The sequence below is a fragment of the Elephas maximus genome, chromosome 18 (genome assembly GCF_024166365.1).
Source record: "Elephas maximus indicus isolate mEleMax1 chromosome 18, mEleMax1 primary haplotype, whole genome shotgun sequence".
Taxonomy (NCBI): Eukaryota; Metazoa; Chordata; class Mammalia; order Proboscidea; family Elephantidae; genus Elephas; species Elephas maximus.
Genome location: NC_064836.1, coordinates 30,342,687 through 30,363,260, shown reverse-complemented (window position 1 = coordinate 30,363,260; position 20,574 = coordinate 30,342,687). Strand labels below are relative to the sequence as shown.

At 42.3% G+C, this 20,574-nt stretch overlaps 1 protein-coding gene across 8 annotated transcripts in view; it reads right to left on the bottom strand.

Moving 5' to 3' along the window:
- Nucleotides 1-20,574, bottom strand: part of TIAM1 (TIAM Rac1 associated GEF 1) — a 438,421-nt gene that overhangs the window by 106,767 nt on the left and 311,080 nt on the right. For all 8 annotated transcript variants that reach the window (XM_049858598.1, XM_049858601.1, XM_049858599.1 and 5 more), the window contains 3 exons: nucleotides 15,811-15,983; nucleotides 4,873-5,097; nucleotides 2,594-2,779 (listed from right to left, as the gene is read on the bottom strand). In XM_049858598.1, coding sequence (XP_049714555.1) covers nucleotides 2,594-2,779; nucleotides 4,873-5,097; nucleotides 15,811-15,983 — 584 coding nt within the window. The remainder of the gene's footprint in view (nucleotides 1-2,593; nucleotides 2,780-4,872; nucleotides 5,098-15,810; nucleotides 15,984-20,574) is intronic.

The window sequence follows — 20,574 nt, the reverse complement described above, 5'->3', positions numbered from 1 at the left end:
CTGGGGTCAAATGACAAGCAGAGGAAGGAAAAATTCAGCATTCGATCAATCAGACTGTGAAATTTCCTGCCCGGGTCCTCCACAGCAGCTGAAGCAGCGATCAGGAACAGACCCCTAACTAGTTCTGTCTGAAGTGGAACTACTCGTGGAAAAGACAAGCTTGCAAGGACACACAAATGGTCGTCTCTGGGTGCTGATGCAGCTGGCCAAGAGGGCACAGGCACACAGAGGTGAACATCTGGAACTAAATGTTCTTCTTTAAAAACACTGACCAAAAAACCTAAAAGAGTTACTAATTCTCCCACCCCTACCGTAGGCTGGTTAGGTTTCCTCCTCCTATATTTTCATTTATTTTCTTCTGATAAGACCCTTAACACAACATTTACTTCCCCTTAATAGTATATGCTTTCTCATCTTTGACAAATCAGAAAATGTTTCATAGAATATTGTTAATAACAGAGTTCACCTAACCAACTATGTTGTAATTTTAATAAAAAGGGCTAGGATTTGGGAATAGACTTTGAAGTGTTTGATATACACGAATAGCTTAGTAATTCTTTTCTTAAAATGGCAGATTTCCTGGCCTAGCAAAAAAAAAAAAAATTTTTTTTTTTTTTTTGGAGATCAAATTGACAACGGCAACTCGAAAGGTTGGATGGGAACCTTAGGGGGCAGTGAGTTTAAGATAGTGGTGGTGGAGTGATGCAGAAAAGGATAGTGAGAATGCTAGCACAATTGAAAGGATGTAACCAATATCACTGAATTGTACATGTAGAAATTGTTGAAATGGTGTATCTTTGCCTGTGTATATTTCATCAAAATAAAAAAATTAAAACCTAGTCAGGTTTTAATAGCCGCCCCATCCAAAGAGAAGTACATGCAAATCACAGGACACAGAGAGAGCAAATTAGAAGGAAAGGTGATCCACTGGCTTTTACTTCCCTTTCTCTGAGAGGTTAGCTCTACTGGGTTTTGAAAAAAATAATTACAGCATAGAAGTTTTAGGTATAAAGCAAAGTTATTTTCCCCAAAATCTATCAAGCTGCAGTAAAAGGACGGAGCTGCTGGTATGCTCAGGATTTAGTGCTAATACTGAGGCCGTATCACGGGCGTCATGAACTCCCTCAAAAAAATGTTCGCTGAATTTATGACTTTGTTACAAAGGGAAAATTAAGAATTTTTAATTCCAAATTTTTGCAGAATTGGCAAACTGAGATTTGGCTAAGTTAAAAACTGGCGCCAGGGTCTCAGAGAAACAAATTCAGGGCTGCAAAACTGAAAATGGCTCATGAGATTGCCTCATCCTACCACTTTGGCCAACCACTCCTAAAACACAGCACTTAATAGCTATACGGAGAGGTGGTAGCCAGGGAGACCAAGAGCTGAGCTGTAATTAGCAGAACAAATCAGGGTGCCAGTTTTAATAACTCCAGAAACTGGTTTAAGACTTCTTTAAAAATGTAAATCTACCCCTAATTATCTGAATGATGACGCTAATCTATTTATAAAGACTACAATCGCCCCTGACTGAATTACAGCCCTGAATTCAATTGACGGGTAAGGCCGACAGGGCAAGACAGAGCAGCACAGCTAAGGTTTTCCCAAGCCACTTTTGGAACCTGAGATTTAAGATTTAATTCCACAGCAAATGTGCTAGAATGCATTTTAAGTGGGGGGTGACTTGGATAGGCTAAAACCATATTACTTGGATAGCAATTTTTAAAAAGAAAGCAGTCAAAAGTACATAAAGCTGTTTGCAATTTGGCAAGTACATGAAATCACAGACGGCAGACACACAATGCAATTGTACCTTCTGCTACTGTGAAGTTCAGATAGAAATTCCCTTCCTCAAGCCATCAATATGTCTGGCTGAATGGTGGAAGTTCTCCGCCTGACTCTAATGTATCAGGTACTCATGGTGACTACAGTCCCTAGGTGGTGCGAACTTTTAACGCACTCGGCTACAAACCAAAAGATTGGAGGTTCCAGTCCACCCAGAGGCGACTCAGAAGAAAGGTCCCAAGATCTACTTCTGAAAAATCAGCCACTGAAAACCGTATGGAGCACAGTTCTACTATGACGCACATACAGTCGCCATGAGTCGCCGTTTTGTTTTTTGTTTTAATTGCTGGTTATTAAAATAACGATAATAATAAAGTGAAAATGGAGCAAGCCAAAGAAGTCTAAAGAGACCTGTGCTCAATATATGGTGTGTGTAACGGAGATAGAGATCAATAAAGAACATGTTTCCAAATGATCTCAAGAGTTCTTCACTCACCATTTTCATAAGGTTAATATAAAAAAATGTGTAGCTGGGTTCAAAGCAGGACACCATCTAAAGACAACAAGAGCTATCAACAAACACTACACGCAAACATCACCTACGACCCTGTCTTTCGCATTTTCTTTGCACAGTCATTTAGGGCCCGTCCAGAGTGGCTGAAGTAATAAATTTCAGAACAGATTCAAACAAAAATTTCCATCTGCTGCAGAGGGGGACGAGTCAGAAATCTGTGGGGCGGAAAACGAGCAAAACCCTCAGAGTCCTGTCAACACAAGTATGTTTCAAAAATACATCAGTGCTTCTACTCACCAGGGCGTGAAAAGATGATACGGAAAAGATCCCAAGGCGGCCCATGGCCACTTTCGTCGGTCGACTTGCAAAAGCAAGTAGCCTCTTGGGGTTTGGCAGCTCCCCACCTTGGAGGCTTGCTAAGTAACAGCGGTACCGAAATAAGTCCATTTGGAATTGTTCGAGATTTTGCTCCCAAACAAAGATCTACAGTGGTTAAAATTGGGGGGGGGGGGGGGCAAGGGTGAGAAAAAGGGAAAACAAATGTTAACAACTTTATGCTACACAAACCTTACGAGTGAATATATTGTAAAGGTATTAATTAGACCACAAAAGGGTTAACAGGAGGTGCCCGGAGCTTTTCCGTATGGAGCATGCTAGTACTGCTGCTTTCATCACTTTCTTTCCCTGCAAAGAGCTGTAGTCCTAAATCCAGTATGATCGATAGAAAGTATGTTAATAGTTGCTCAGCGCCTTCCTATTACACATTTTATGTTTGTGGGCGTTATAGACCCATCAGTTCTAAGCTGTGGACCACAAATCCAAAACAGAAGAAGTAAAAGCTGTCAGAAGTGTAGAGACCTCCAGCACAAGAGAACTAAGGAGGTGCTAAGAGGTAGCTTTTCACAGGAGGATCAGGAACAGAAGCAGCAAAGTGAGGCTAACTGAGGCAGAGGCAAATAGGCTTTTGGGAGGAGGTGGGTGGTACAAAGTAAAGGGTGGGCAGCAGAAAACACTAGATGGTGGGCAACCAAACTGCTGAATATAAGCTCCAATCACAGGACATGTAAGACATTTCCTCTTCTTTGACAGTGGAAAAAGAATGCCTGCTTCCTACAGCTCATGTGATGTCTAAATAAGACAATGCAAGGATAGGGCTTAGTACAGGGTCTGGGGCAAGAACTGAAGGCTCATGGAGTTGCCAATGATACATATCACGATTAATGGTTGACATGGAGCCTGGTGGCGATGTGGTTAAGAACTCAGCTGCTAACCAAAAGGTCAGCAGTTTGAATCCACCAGCTGCTCCTTCGAAAACCTATGGGGCAGTTCTACTCTGTTCAATAGGTTTGCTGTGAGTCAGAATCGACTCAATGGCAACAGGTTTTGTTTTTTTTTTTTTTTTCCTTTTTTAATCTACCTTTTTACTTGGACTTAAAATACATTGTCAGGTATACCCAGGTCCATGGCAGCAGTATTCACAATAGCCACAAGGTGGAAACAACCCCAGTGTCTATCAACAGATGAATGGATAAACAAAACGCAGTACATACACACAGTGGAATATTATGCAGCCATAAAGTTCTCATAAATGCTGCAACACAGGTGAACCTTCAAGACACCATGCTGAATGAAATAAGCCAGGCACAAAAGAAAAACTATGGCATAATCCCACTTATAAAAAACACCTGTATCTAAAACAGGCCAATGCATAGAGACAAAAAGCAGATGAGTGGTTGCCACAGGCTGAGGACGTAGGAAGAACAGGAAGTTAACATTTTAACGAGGACGGCTTTTCTGCATGGAGTGAGGAAGAAGTCTTAGAAACAGACAGCAGTGATGGTCATACAACACTGAGAATATGATTAATGTCATGGAATTAAAGACTTAAAAATGGCTACCATAGCAAATTTTATGTTACATATATTTTACTGCAATAAAAGAAATTTTAAAAAATGGGGTGTCAGGTAATACAGAGAAAGAAATGTAGTAGATTACATACTACCCTAACATAATCAACTGTTCAAATTAAATATCGTTTATTCACAGAATTGGTTCCTAAACATAAGAATGAAGTATCAAAGCATTACTAGACGGCTATCAATGATCCGAGAACAACGGAAAGTGGGCAAAAGTCCCCTCTGTTCATTATGCTAAATCTTTCCTTTTTAGCAGGAAATAACATACAGCAGCTAATACAGATTTCTTAAATGTGCTCTGCCTTTCTCTGAGAGAAACCACCCATTCTAAATTTATTAAGGAGTCAGAAATGAATTGGCACCACAGTTCAGCTCCAAGTCAGGCTGCTAATATGGGGAATGAAATGGCAGGCTTTCTAGAAAAAGTGTGTTGCTGGGGGGAGAAGGATGGTTTGTCTATTAGATGTCTGCCTTTCATTCAACCTAATATTGTTCCCTTTAGCTCATAACAATCAACTGGGAACAATGGGTGAGAAAAGCTGACAGTCACAATAAAGACTTCGGCACCCTGGATACCAGGCTGACGAGACAACCGGAGATGTTCCAGCAGCAGAAAAACCTGAAAGGCCGACCGATGTCTAAAGACAGAAGAGCGATTACCTGATCTAATATGGTTTTCTTCTTCTTCGAATCAGTGACCGAAGACAGCTGCATCTCTCCCATTTTTTTCATCTTTTCATCCATGTCAATCTTTTGCTCTAGTTTTTTGATCTCGGACTTCAGGAGCCGGAGTGTGTCTTCTTTGTGGTGGTGTCTGGCAACAGCAGCTGCACAAGCAGAGTGGATCGCCGTGATCCAGTTTTCCAGCTCTGTCTGGCTGGTGGTCTGTCAGGAGGAAAGGGCAAGGAGAAACAGCCACCTCTTAGGAAGTTAACAGAAAGGAACAGCAGATTTCCAGAGAAGCAATCCGTAAGGGTCAAGGTGATGGATCCCCTGGGTAAAGCTGACCTTTCTGACCTCCTTCTTCAGAGAATCAATAAAAAGTTACCCTAAGGTCAGACTCACCAGCCCCCAAGGGCTGGCTGGAATGAAGCCGTCACGTCTGTTCATCCAATATACTCATTAAACTTAACTTGTTCATGGGAAAATCCCACATAGACAGCTCAACTTCTGGTCAAGAGGGTTGCTCGAGGCCAAGGGCAGCCTCCAGAGAGAACTGGGTCAGTTATGAGGCGTGAGTTCAGCTGAGGGACATTGCTGGCTATTGCGGATTGAACTGTGTCTCAGAGAAAGATATCCTGAAGTTCTAAACCCTGTATGTGTGAATGAGACTACTTCTAGAAGAGGGTCTTTGAAGACGTGATCAGTTAACGTGAGATCATAGTGGAGTAGGGTGGGTCCTAATCCAGTACAACTGGGGTCCTTCTGAAAAGAGAAGAATCACAGAGGGAAAATGGCTGTTACAGCCTGAACTGTTGTCCCACAGAGTACGTGCTAGAGTCCCGACCTGTGTACCTGTGGATGTCATTCTACTTGGAAAAGGGGTTTTCCTTTGATGTTAACGAGGTCACACCCATGCTGGGTAAATGCTAAACCCAATCACAGCTGAGTTATAAAAAGTCCAGAATAGATACAGAGACACACACACCGGGACAGACACGCCACGCGAGGATCATCTACGAGCCAAGGAGCCAAGCAGCACCCAGGGCGACCAACAAGGGAGGAATCCACATGGCGAGACCCTGATGTGGACTTTTAGTCTCCAGAACTGTGAGAGAATAAATGTCTGTTCTCTAAAGCCGCCCACGGTGGCTTTTGTGTTACAGCAGCACTAGACAACAAAGACAACAGCCACATAAGACAAAGGGAGAAACTGGAGCGATGTGTGTACAAGCCAAGGAATGCCAAGGCTGCCAGAAGTGCCAGAATGAGAAAGATCAGGAAGGATTCCTCCTCTAGAGCCTTCAGAAAGTGCAGGGCCCCGCAGACTCATGGCCCCCGCCGACACATGGCCCTGCCGACATGATCTTGGACTTCTGGCCTCCAGATCTGTGAGACAATAAATTTATGCTGTTTTAAGCCACCCAGTCTGTGGGACTTCGTCACAGCACCTCTACGACACTAATACACAGACCACGAAGGGCACAACAGCCCTGCCCCAGCGAACCGCTGCACCTCAGTCCTGTGTTAAGAAGCAACAGTGAAACTAGGGCTGAGGGCGTCGCTCGTGGTGGCCAGAAAGAGTACTGCCATAGGCAACCACCCGGGAGTATCCAGGTCACCCAGCTGCGTTACGGCTGCCAAGACTGGCCTAGCCCACAGGGACATTAAGACAATGCCAGCAACACCCACCAATGGGCCTGGAACTTCAAAGTGGGACTGCTGTCCTTAGCTGTAACTCAAGGATGGTCTCAAAAGGGTGGAAGTCAGTAAATATTTGGGGGGAGGTGGCTCCTGTGTAATAACTTGCTTTTACTGATTTTGTAGGAACTTAATCAAGGAGTATCAATCAGCGAGGGGGCGCTGGGCTTTAACATGTCTCCCCTTAAGCCCAGAAAAATTCAGTTAATGCCCAGAAGGAAGCAGGCCTGAAGAAATGGTCTGTTCAGTCACTACAATACAAAAGTAGCTGCTGACGTTTTTCATGCTCAAAAATACTGTTTTTTTTTTTTTTTTTTTCTTGACTGCATCTTGTAAGTATACTAACTCTCCCGAGTGACGGCTTAAAGCTCTACGAATGGCACCCCACGGCACACTGCTCTGTGCTGGTGGGTAACACATGGGGGCGTTTTGATGACCTTCTTGCAGAGGTAGCAAGAAGGAGCAGGGATATCTCTTGTCCATGGCACCTGGCACTTCAACCCTCAACGGGAGGCCAAATCCAAAGACGCTTTAACCAAGACACTCCTCAGTCATCTCTACGTCAACTACAACCTTCCACTCCCCAACCCCGAATATCTACAGTCTCAACAAAACACCTGAATAATGACTAGGACAGCTTAAACCATAAATACACGTTATGAATGTCAAATTTGAAATAAGAATATTCCTGAAAAAGGGACCTAGGAGGCCATTCCGCAGATGGAGAAACTAAGGCCCAGAAGAAGGCAGGATGATGCAGCAATTTTCTAAAAATCTTGATCTCCGCTAACTGGTACCTTTTATTTTATCACATTAATAAGCCACACTGCTCTCAGTACCCCAGTTCTCGTCAATACTTCTACAAGCTGAGCCGCAGGGTCTTTAGTGTGGCCCCTCTAACAGTAAGGGAGGAGGCAACCTTGCTGCCCTCTTTGGCCATGTCATTTGGCTGTGGCCAGGGACGCGTGAGTGGAAGTGCTACGTGCCGTTACCAAACAAAAGCCTGGTTACCCCATTCTTATCCCTCTGCCTGCAGTCATGAGAGCATATGTCACGATGGAGCTCCATGAGCCTTGTCCCTAAGTGGCCAGGACAAGTACAGTTTTGCAGCAGCCAACCTCGGTCAGGTATGGCAGAGTGAGAAGGTATGTTGAGACCCAGCAATCCTTGGGTGGTGCAAGTGGTTGATGCACTTGACTGCTAACTGCAAGGCTGGCAGCTCTAGTCCACCCAGAGGCATCCCAAAAGAAAGGCGTGGCAGTCTACTCCCAAAAGGATCACAGCCACTGAAAACCCTGTGGAGCACAGTTCTACTCGGACACACACAGAGACGTCCTGAGTCAAAACCAACTCGATGGCAACTGTTTTTTTTTTTTTTTTTTTTTCTTACTGCAGCATAACCTAACCCAGCCTGACTGATAAGCTAGCAAAGTAAGGATTTCATTTTAAAGGAGGCAACGCTTTTTAAGTAAGAGTTAAAAAAAACTTTTAACCCCACCATCCGATATACTCCTTAGAACAATGGCCTTTTGCGCTCCTCATTTAATGAAAGGAGAGCCCCTTTTACCCACCAGCTGTGAGGATCTCAGACAAGCTCAGCCAAGGGCAACACACTCCGATCAGGCGTCAGAGTTTGTGGAAATGAAGGAAGTTGATTCCAGCCGATGAAGTTCAACATCCCTGGAAAAGCGTATACCTAATTTTGGCAGAACAGCTATCATGGAGCTTATGTACTGAATAGAAAGAAAGAAAAAACCATACCAAGCCCCCAAACCTAGAGAAACATATATAGAAATGTGTGATCACAGCTTTATGAAAAAATCTTTTAACCATCAAGTATGCCTTGGTTCTCCAAACTCTTAAAACCCGTCAACACTCTGACGGCAATTCCATTAAACAGGATTTTTGCTCCTGCTGTCCTGTCTAAATAAAACAGCAGTCCCTGCCATTCTCTATCATTAAGCCAAATCAATGTCTAAGGAGCACAATTCATTAAACAAGCTTTTCAACAAAGTTTGTGCTTTTCAGTGGCATACACTCAGCCGTGTGTGTAGAAGAGAGGGCGGGCAAACTCGGCTGACTGTTTTAAACAGCTAGCTAAGCGGAGAAAACTCTAGAAACATGACAGTTTACAGGCTTAACAGTTTAGAGGTGATCACGGCAGACCACTAACTTGATGCACTGTTTTCCAGTCTGGTCTCTCCAGGTTTCGATTCTAATGCTGTTCTAATCCGCTAACTTTGCGCTATCCTCCTTAAACCAGGCAAGTTTAGTTAGGGGTTCCAGGTTTGCTAACGGGCCCTTCATCAGATCCCAGCGGTCACAAAAGCAGGAAGAAGGCCACCCAGTGGTACCCTCCCAACTTCCTCCCCACACATCACCTTCCATTAAACTAACAGCACCAGACAGGTAAAGAGGGCGAATGTCCTGATTTCTCCTTCACCTTGGGGGGATGCTATAAATACTGTATGAAGTTCAGTGAGGGGGACAAGCAACATTCCTGCCAACACAGAAATAATCAGCAAAAAAAAAAAAAGGCACTTTGCATAAAAGCCTCTTTGAGTACAGAGTTAAGATGGAACTCAAGGCTTGGTTATGCATTTAAATAGACCTAGCTTCAATTACCCTGGCTGAATGGAAGACACTGGGTGATTTCAGATAATCAGTGGTTTATGTCAGTGGCAGGAAAAGAGAGGACTACCAGAGAATACATGCCAGATCTAGGAAACTGAAATTTTGGATAATTTGAGTTTTATATAAGCACAAGAAAAAGTAGGTTGAACTCTTTTTTAAAAAAATTTTTTTCCTTCATTTCCAAAGAAAAAAAAGGAAAAGGAAAAAGGGGGCCTGCTTTTCAGGTCAAATGGGAATGAAGGGTGAATTCTGAAAAGTCTATTTTCTCGTTGGTTCTACCATAAGATATCTACCATATCTCAGAGCTGTATTTACATCAACGTGAAGTAGCAGATACTTTTACTACCTGTGAAGAGAACTGAAAAGGGGCTTCCCTCATGTTCACAGGACAGGTCATGCAGCTGTACCCCTTCCGCCTCGCCTCACCATCCCCTCACCCACCCAAGGTAATTTTCTGGAGAAGGAAGGGAAGCTCCAGACTCTAGGACCCCACAGAAGGCAGGAGCTAGGAACAGTGCCACACACAGGAGAATAAACAGAAGCCTGTCCAATGAGCAGCTGGCAAAGCTGAGAAGGCCCAGAGGGGAAAGACACCAACAAATACTGTCAGTTGGGAGGTCCTCAACAAAAAGAACACTCACCACACCTGTCTCTGCTCCACAAGCCCCAGTCACTGACCATGTACACAGGCCGTCTCCAAGCAGTTTTTGGGTATCTCACACTTCAATTTGATCAGAGAGTCGAGGAAAACCGGACATTTGATGAACGACGCCAGCATAAAAGGCAGAGACCAAAGCATGCAGAAAAAACATGAAGCAGGAGAACAGACAATACGTGGGCCAGAGAAACCTTTCCTACAAGCTGTACATCTCCAGAGAGACGTGAGAAAGAGGACATATTAAAGGAAAAAAAAAAAAAAAAAAAACAGATTACAATGAACTAGTAATGGAAATAACTGAATGAAGAAGAAATTGTTTCCAAACCAAAACTCTAAATTACTAAAATATTATTCTAGTACAAAGTAGAATTAAGACATTTTCAAATATGCACCATTTTGTAGGAGCTTACTAGATGTTGTTTTTATGAAAATGAAGGAGTTTATTTTTAAAAAAGGAAGACTTAGGATCCAGGAAACCAACTCAGGTGGTGAAGAGAAACCCCAGGAATACAGTTACACATGAGGCCTAGGAGCAGCCAGGCTGGAGCAGGATATACAGGCTCAGAAGCAGGCAGGCTCCACGGAAAACCTAGTACTGATAAGCTACCAAACACGCCAGAGACTTAGAAAATACCTTTTTTTCTTTTTAATAATAATAAATGTAGTCAACATTTATTGAACATTTCATATGTATCAGACACTCCACACGCACTGTCAGGTTTACTCCTCAGTTCAACGTAAGGGTGCAGATGCTATTCTTCTTCCTTTTTTTTTTTTTTTTACTAGTCTCTTTGTAACAGGTACAGTGTTGTTGCTGCTTGTTGGCTCCGACTCGTGACAAACTTATGTACAACGGAACGGAACGCTGCCTAGTCCTGAGCCATGCCCAAGATTGCTGGTATGCCTGAGTTCGCTGTTGTGGCTGCTGTGTATTTCTGAGTGCCTTCCAGCCTAGCACTGTATCAGACCAACATCCCTTTGCAATCCTAGAGTTTTCATTAGCTGATTTTCAGGAGTAGATCTCCAGGCCTTTCTTCCTAGTCTGTTTTAGTCTGGAAGCTCCACGAAAACCTGTTTACTACGGGTGACCCTGCTGATACTTGAAATAAGAGTGGCATAGCTTCCACCACCACAGCAACACACAAGCCACCACAGTACAACAAACTAATAGACAGGTGGTAGATGCAAAAACTGTACCTTCATACAAATGCCTTGTGAGGTATAAGAATACTTTCTATGGAATGAAAGGCAATGATCCCCCTCCCCCAGCGATAATATTTTCTACACTTTTTAGATACATAATTACATACAATTTTCTATCTAGTCAAGAGTCTGTCCCATGTACTTTGGACATATTATCTGGAGGGACAGTCCCTGGAGGACGTCATGCTTGGCAATGTAGAGGGTCAGTGAAAAACAGGAAGACCCTCAACGAGATGGACTGACATACTGGCTGCAACGATGACCTCCAGCATAACAACAATTGTGAGGATGTTGCAGGACCAGGCAGTATTTCATTCTGTTGTACATAGGGTCGCTATGAGTAGAACGACTCGAAGACACCTGACAACAAGAGTCATTCGTGACCTGCCTGGTAACCATGTTCCTAAGGCATTAAATATACGAATTAAAACCTAATATTTAGGAGAAGTTACCATAAAAGTTGCTGAGCTTTTTGGAATTGGATGTGGTATCCTCAAGTAATGGGTGAATGAAGGCCCAACAGGAAACTGCACCCTGTGAGTGCTGGGTGCTATCTCTGGCTTAAAGATGGAGAAAAGGACTCTAATTATAACAGCTTCAATACAGAGGCTGTAGTTTCACTTTGCAGACAGTATATCACTTCTTTTTACAAGCTGCTTTAACATTCATGCTGATTCCCACCCCCACCCTGCACACAAAACCCCTTTTCTACTTCTGCTGGTAATATAAATCTCCTTTCCACGGATAAATCTGTGGGTATCTGAGTAATAGTGTCAAATCAGCAGTATACAGGCTCTGGAAACTATGGGCATTGAATTGGGCCCTGGGGCTGGAATAACCTACAAATTATTTCCACAATCACAGTTGATCTCCCTTGCTTTAACCTCACCCCCCACACACACCAGTTCCTTTCATATGCAGCCCCTCTAGAGTTATGTGGATTACAGTAAGTAGAAGGCAGAAAATGGCCTCGTAGATCCCGAACAACAGTAATTTCCTCTGAAAAGGTTCATTTTGTGCTCTTTCCCACATAAGTAGCATAAAATTTTCACCGTAAAAAAAAAAGACACAGAAGCTGTCATAAATAAGGTTCTATGCTGCCACAAAAGGTTTTATTCACTGTGACCTATCAGGTTATTTAGATTCTACTGACAATTTTATGGTTATGCAGGTCCTTTCAAAAGGAATTCGAACCAGAGGTAAGTAAAAAGGAGGGCTTCCTGAAATGGATAGATTATCATCTAACCAGTACAGTAAGGGCAGGAATGGCTAAAACTGAATTGAGATTTAGAGATATTCCTAATGTTTGGGTAAATTCTAAAGGCAAGAAAAAGTTGGTCACTTTTTACTGTAGCCAATGACACTTGTCTATTTCCTTTTTAGGGCAGACGGTAATAGTAAAAGGTTAAATAGTACACCCAGACAATAACAGACTTTGGAGAAAGGAAGGCCTGAGTTTGAATCTGGCTCCAACACTTAATAACTATCCTTCCTATCAATAGGACTTGGTGTCCGATTGCTAACTTTTGTAAGTCTCAGCTTCACCAAATGGGGTCTATAATCCACATCAATAAAGAAAAGCCTGGATATACAAGCCAACTCACGAGTTACTGTGAGAATTAAACGAGACTCACAGCGTAAAACGCTTTCAAATTCCTGATTTATAATAAGGATAGGGCTGCTTTCACTCTCAAAGCTGTCCAGTTTCCAAACCGTCCTGGTGAGTGCTATCAACAGAAACGGCAAAGTAAGGACCTCCAAAAAGACACTAGTCCAAAAAAGCAATGAGAACACTGGCAAAAACTGTCAAAATCAACCTTTTCAGAAATTAATCCAAGACTTGTAACAATCCAAGGAGCATTTGTTAAAGAAAGCTAACTGGCTTTCAGTAAGAACAACAGCTTTGTAGCCTTTTAACTTGGCTTATTCCCATCCTTGTCTTCCCAGCTCAATAATGACAGTGAAAACCAGCAGCCTAGCAGCCACTGGAAGGAACAGAACAGGTCTGGAGTTCCCCAAAAACACCATTCTTAGAGAACTGCATTCTCATAATTGTTCTTGTTAGACCAGAATGGCAGCTCCATTCAGAGGGCTTGTTTTTATTGACCTGACTCAGACCCCAGGGATATTTGCCAAAAACAATCATAGGCAACTGTTTAACATCATAGCTACCTGAGTCAGTGGTAACAAGAACTAATCAAAAAACTTAAAAAGAAAAGCTTGGGAATAAGATGGCCATAGAGGACTTTGAAAAGTTCCAACATACTCCTGGGAATCTAGAAAGTCACACACATGCACAAGGCTGTGCTCATGCGTAAGACAAACCTGAGAAGGCCCTAAACTCTGACCTTTGCCTGACCTTGAAGTAAAGCATGGATACACAACCCAAACAGGAAATGAAGGCTAAGGCAGAGTTGTAAACTAACTGACCATTTGAAGGCATGCCCTAACACACACAGGTTTATTGCTTCCAGACATTTAAGAAAATCTCTGTCCAATTATTAGATGATCACTAAACTAAACGAGCAGAGACTTCATTGGTCACAAACAACAAAGAATACAGGCTTCACAGAATTAGTTCAGAAAGGATCTAAACAAACAAACAATAGTCAACAGCAACAACAAACCACAGGGAGGGGCAGGGATTTGATTTCAGGAGTTGTCACATTATATTATTTAAAACATACAATTTCAACAAGAACTTATGAGATTATGTAAAGAAATAAAGTATGGCCCACGCACAGGAAAAGTAGTAGTCAGCAGAAACTGTCTATGAGAAAGCCCACACATGGGACTTACTAGACAAAGACTTTAAATAAAATAGTTTAAATATGTTAAAAGAACTAAAGGAAAATATGAGAATTGTATCTCACCAAATAGAGATTATCAATAGACAGAGAGATTACAAAAAGGACCAAATATAAATTCTGGAGTTGAAATATAAAATCACTGAATTGAAAAATTCACTAGTGGGGCTGAACAGTAAAGATGAGCTGGCAGAGGGGAAAAAAAACAAAAATTAATATGGGTCAGTTGAGATAACCTAGTGTAAGGAACAGAAAGAAAACAGAATGATGAAAAACGAACAGAGCTTCACAAATCTGTGGGACACCAGCAAGCATACACCAATATAACAGGACTCCCAGAAGGTAGAGAGAGCAAGATGAGTAGCAACAATGCTAGAAGAAATAATTGCCTAAAACTTCCAAATGTGTAGAAAAACATTAATCTACACATCCAAGATGCTCAATGAACTTAGGTAGAATACACTCAAAGGGATCAACACCGAGACACATCATAATAAAACTGTCAAAAGACAAAGATTTTGAAATCACCAACATAGAAGCAACTCACTACACGGAAGGGATCCTAGCAAGATTAACAGCTAATTTCACATCACAAACCACAGACCAGATGGCAATGGGGTGACACTTTCAAAGCACTGAAAGAAAAAGACTATAAATCAAGAATTCTATACCCAGCAAAACTATTCCTCAAAAAAAATAAATGAGGGAAATAATAAGGCATTCTCAGATAAACAAAACTGTCCTGACTTAGACGATAAAATACAAGGTCACCCTATTCAACTAGTAGGCTGCTTGTGTGTGAGAGAGATGGGGTGCGGGGGGGAGTAGCTTTTTTGACTTTATGTGCAGAGACTTTGTATTTCCTGTCCTAGTTGGTAGTTACAAATTCACTTTGTGATAATTCAGTGAATTGTACATTCATTGTTTTGTGCACCCTTCTTTATGTGTGTTTTATACCACAGATTAATACACACACATACCCAGTCTATCCATATACAAACAAAATTATTGTATTTCTTACCGTAATTTCGCAAATGGAAATAACCTGAGAGGCTAAAGCCAGGAACTTAATTAAACAATTTCTCCTTCATGCCTCTGCTCCTGTTCTTTTCTCTGCAGGTCCATTTCCCCTGACTCATCCCTGCCTTTCCTGCAATATTCACCCTCAGGCCTTACCATATTATAAAGATCTGTTCCTGTGCCTGAACCATTTCAAAATCTCAGTATTCCCAATAGCACTGTCCATAACACATAATAGCAAGCATTAAATAAAGGTTTGAGGAATTCATGCATGAATGGAATCAACAAAGACTTCTAACTAGCACCACAATAAGTCCTGGTAGGCATATCACAACTGACCAAACTCAAAGGAATTTCTAGAAAAGCAAATGTTTACCCTGAAACAATTAGCAGAAAAATGTTTTTTTCATGCAATGCAGTCAAACTGGATGAACACCGAGTAGTAGGCTCTGATAAGGTGAGGAAGAGACACTGTTTGGGGTATAGCAAGTCATTTCTGGAATGTTATTATATTACTTTATGATTAATATTAGAAGAAAAAATATTCTAATAAAAAATGTTGACAGCTCAAATCATGTCTAAATTAAAGAATCCACGACCACTTTCTAAAGTGCTACACATTGGTGTTGGGATGAGGCTGAGAAACCCTTTGGCCCACAGCAAACAGAGCAAATTTCTCAAATCCAGCGGACACCCTCCCCATGTTTTATTTTGGACCCCTCTGGGTGAGATTTCTTTTTCCTAGAATTCAGTACAGACACTTATTTTTGTCATTCATCCTTTCTGTTTCTATAATGAGCAAAAGGTAAAACCCACTGCTAAAGGGAAAAAAGGATGCGGTGTTCAGGTGGGAGAGGAAGGTGTCCAGTCCAGAGGTTTGAAATGCCCTCCCTGCCAAGGAAGTTTCCAACGAACCTGAAAGAGGAAGGCATCGCCCAGGGAATTGCTGAGGCAGAAGACAAAGTCCTTCTTGGGGTGCTCAGGGACGGCCTGCACAATGCTGTTCTCCACCCAGACGGCGTGTTTGGGGACGCTGTTGTGGTCTATTCCAGATCTGCCGTCACTCTCGTAGAAGAAGAGTGTGCACCCTGAGGAAACACAGTGGGTTCTGCATGAGTATTTGGTGCCTGTGGAACAAAAAGCATGAAGTGAAAACTATCACTTGTGTCCTGTCAACAAGAAGAGAATGGAAATTCAGTGTGTGAAACCCAGGAGGCAAAGGGAATGGGGACACACTTGTACTCAAGTCTTGGACAGGCTTAGAGAAAGCTGTGGTCAGCTGCTGTCGAGTTGGCCCCCAACTTATGGCAACACCACAGGCAACGGGATCAGACCATCGTGATCCATAAGGTTTTAATTGGCTGATTTTTATGGAAGTACATTGCCAGGTCTTTCTTTCTAGACTGTCTTAATCTGGAAGTTCTGCTGAAACCTGTTCAGCATCACAGCCACACAGAGGCCTCCACTGACAGACGGGTGGTGGCTGTGCTTATGGTGCACCAGCTGAGAATTGAACCCAAGTCTCCTGCTCCTTAGAGAAAGGCAAAGATTCTTAAATCACAGCTTCTCAACCCCTGTGGAACTCCTTCACACGTGCACAAGTTTTTCAAGATGCTTAACTTCTGTTTCATGGCCAAAAACATAGGGTCACCAAAAGTCAGAATCGACCTGATGGCAATTGTCGCTTTTTTCTTCTTAACTTCTGTTTTGGAATGTTTCATTACAGGCATCATCACAGGCATGTGGGGATCTTGTGGCTGCTTTGTCCAGTGGTGATGGCAAATACGGTTCTACGGGTCATCACTGTCACTAGCCCTGTGTGAGAATCAGTAACCAGTACCACCCCATCAAAGCCTGTTCCCAGTACGTCTTTGCAAGATGTAACCAGGAAACTCTAGAAAATTTATTTGGGTTTCCTGACCACATCTTTGGAGAAATCAATATAATACTGACTTTATGTGTTTTAAGGATAAGAAAAGAATGCTGGACTTTTTGGCTCAGATCTTTTCTATGTTTTTCTAGAAATAAGCCATGTCCTTTTCCTACCGAAAGAGGGGGTGCACGGCACAGAGCCCTGACCCGTACTTACTCTCGCTGTCAAACCAGTAAGACAGCTGTGACAGAAATCGTTCACAGGTTTGTGGCATGGTGGCTTCAACATAGATCCTCCATCATTGCCTACACTTCAGGCTTGGCTCACTTTAACAGCAATTCCTAGCTCAAGACTCACTCTCAACTAATGAAAACCAATTTCAGGGAAGTCTGCGTTCGGCTTTATGACTTTTTTCCCAACTTCAACGTAAGCTACGAGGTCAGTTTTCAGTATCTTATCACAAGCATGGCCCACACTCTGTGTGAATTGCACAGCCCTTAAATGTACAGTCTATTCACTAAATAGGCACCCCAGCCCAAGGGCAAGGATGAGAAGGCTGGAGAGGACAGGAAAGCTGGTAATGAGGAACCCAAGGTAGAGAAAGGGAGAGTGTTGACAGGTCATGGGGTCGACAACCAATGTCACAAATCTGTATGTGTGTTAACTGTTTAATGAAAAACTAATTAATTTTGTAAGCCTTTGTCTCAAGCACAAAAAAAAAAAAAAGCACAGTTCTAACACAACTTCAGCTGTAACATGACTTTCTGTAAAAGCAAGGTTGCTCATGTGTGATTAGCAATGTAAATGGCATGTATCAGTGGGAAAGTCATATTGGCTCAAAGGTAACTGCTTCCAGCTCGTAATAGGTTACATCACCAGGTCACAGCTGCTGGATGCAAAGGATCCACATACAGCTGAACGCAGCAGACGGGGATGCCGTGCCCACTCATTTCCCATTTGTCCCCACAGACTCGGCTTAAAAGTCCTCACTGCCTGGTGCTCCTGAGCTAAAGAGTCCATCATTTCTGCCCTCGTCTCCGTAACTCCAGAGCCTTAATCCTTCCTTCTCCCCACGTCCATCAAGCTCTATTTGCCTTTATTTTAAAGCTAATGTCCCGTTTTCTGTGGTACTTATTTATTGTTATATATTAAGGCACCTTTCTAATGATGCAAATATTTTAGTGGGGTTATTATTGTTCACTCGATTGTTAAAAAGTTGCACACATATTTTTAATTGCATAAATTGTATGTACTCTGCCCCCAAACTGTTTTTCCAATAATCCTTGTTATTTTGAAGATTTCAAGGTTTTTCAGGAACACATTTAACAAATTACAGTAGATCGTCTATACCTCTTATTTCCATGCCTTAAGCTAACAGAAAAAAACCAAAGAAGAAAAAAATCAAAGGGGAAAAACTACTTTCTTCTAAATAAGTGGTTCTCAAGGGTAGAGCAATTTTGCCCCCCAGGGGATATTTGGCACTGTCTGGAGGCATTTTTGGTTGTGAAAACCTGGTGGGGAGAAGGGCGCTACTGGCATCGAGTGGGGAGACACCACATGGGACACTACTAAACATCCTACAATGCCCAGGATGATCCCTATAACAAGGGATTATCTGGAAAAAGTCAATAGTGCTGCTGTTGAGAAACCCTGCTCTAAATAATCCTTGGGACTAACACCACCCTAGCGATCAGCAGATTCTTGTCATCAAAGAAGAAACACTGCAACATCAAGAGTTGAAGACCAAGAAAGAAGTGTGTGGATAATAAATTAGGGGACACCCACAAATCCAAGCATGTGCACATATGGAACATTTCATGGTCTCCCCAAATTGTGGGTTTAAAATTTTTCGACACTGGTTTATAATCATCCGTAGGAGCTGTAGAAATTATTTCCAAGGCAGCAGGTGTTTGAAATCAGCTTTTACCCGATGATCAGCTTGTTCAAGATTTAAGACTAACAGGAAGCAACAGCAGATCTGAAAGCCCTGTGCCTTGACCTTCGCTTCAGCTTAATCTGTATACCTTCAGGTTGTCCATGGAGACATTTCCGAGACTAATTCTAATTGAAATATTAAAAAAAAAAAAAAAAATTAATTCTATCAATAGAACGGATAAACAAAATGTGGTATATACATACAATGGACTATTATGTAGCCATAAAGAGAAATGAAGTCCTGACGCACGTGACAACATGCGTGAACCGTGAAAACCTTATGCTAAGCGAAATAAACTAAACATAAAAAGAAAAATACTATATGATCTCACTTAGATGAAATAAGCAAATATATACCCATTGCTGGCGAGTCGATTTCAACTCATAGCGGCCATAGAGTACAGGGTAGAACTGTACCCATAGAGTTACCAAGGAGCGCCAAGTAGATTCGAACTGCCAACCTTTTGGTTAGTACCCATAGCACTTAACTACTACACCACCAGGGTTTCCAAGCAAATATATAGAAACCAGATTATTAATGGTTACCAGGGGTGGGGGGGGGGGGAAGGGACAGTTTTGATTGGGAGGCATTGAGTTTATGTTAACGGTGGTGGAATATTTTGGAAAAGGAGAGCGATAATGTTGGCACAACATGAAAAATGTCATCAATGTCATTCAGTTGTAAACATGAAAGTCATGATGTCGGTGGATGTTCTGGTGTGTATATTTTCACCACAATAAAAAAAAAGAGAGAAATTATCCTAATTTGAAAGATTATTTGGAAAAATGTCTATCCCACAGTTCCCAGGTGCTCTGCTTTTTACTTCTCACTACCCATGAGTTGCTAAGAAAAAGTCAGCAGCTAGTCATTCATGCTTTTGAGTGACAAAGCCCCGAGTACGTCAACATATAATGGGGACCCGTCACAATTACGCGGCAAAGGACTCGGTGGCTCTGTGTTCTGGGCCTGTTTCCTGACAGATGGTGTCATTCAGATCTGGGTCACCACTTAAGTGAAGGCTCCCTTCCTCCAACGTGCTCCTGGGTTGTGCTCTCAAAAGCCCGCACACTGGCCTCCTGTGTCACTTGTTCTCTAGGGGAACAGCAGAAACAAAACAATCCCCTCTGCTAGGTCCAAGATAAAAAAAATCACCTCATTATTTTTATTCTAAACTTCTAACACTGCTGTCCTCAAATTCAGTGTGGCTAAAAAACACCTGCAAAGAACTGCAAATTCAAGGACCCCCAGCCAAACCTTCTGATTCGGCAGGTATGGAGTAAACCCAGGAAGCCACGTCTTTACCAAGTACATGACTGGTGCAAGTGGGCTTCCAATCAGGCTTTTAAAAACTCAGCACAAGATGGCAGAATAAATTGAAAAAGGATAATGGTTACTGAATTATACATGTAAAAATTGTTGAGTCAACAAATGTTTTGGTATACATGTGTATTTTACTACGATAAAAAAATAGTACGGAATAAAATATTTCTTCCCTCAGAAAAATAAAAATGAATGAATAAATGCATGCATGAGGGAGGAAGAGAGGGAGAGAGGCAGGCAGGCAGCCAGGCAGGCGGACAGACTTGTCTAAACCAGAAAAAACCAGGGTCTTAGATTAAAAAAACAAACAAAAACCCAGCACAAATGAATAAAGTAAATGCTAAAACCTGCTGTTACAGGGAACTGCAGCTGCAGTATCTACTGGGATGTACATCTGGGGGAGGAACAGGGGTGTAAGAGGAAGGGGTCTTGTCCTTCATTTCATCCCACACACAAAAGCAGAGCAGTGGGGACGACCAGGGCCTCTCAGACATGACCTGCAGCACTTCCCAGGTAAACCAAGATGGTCACGTAGGAAAAGAACACCAGC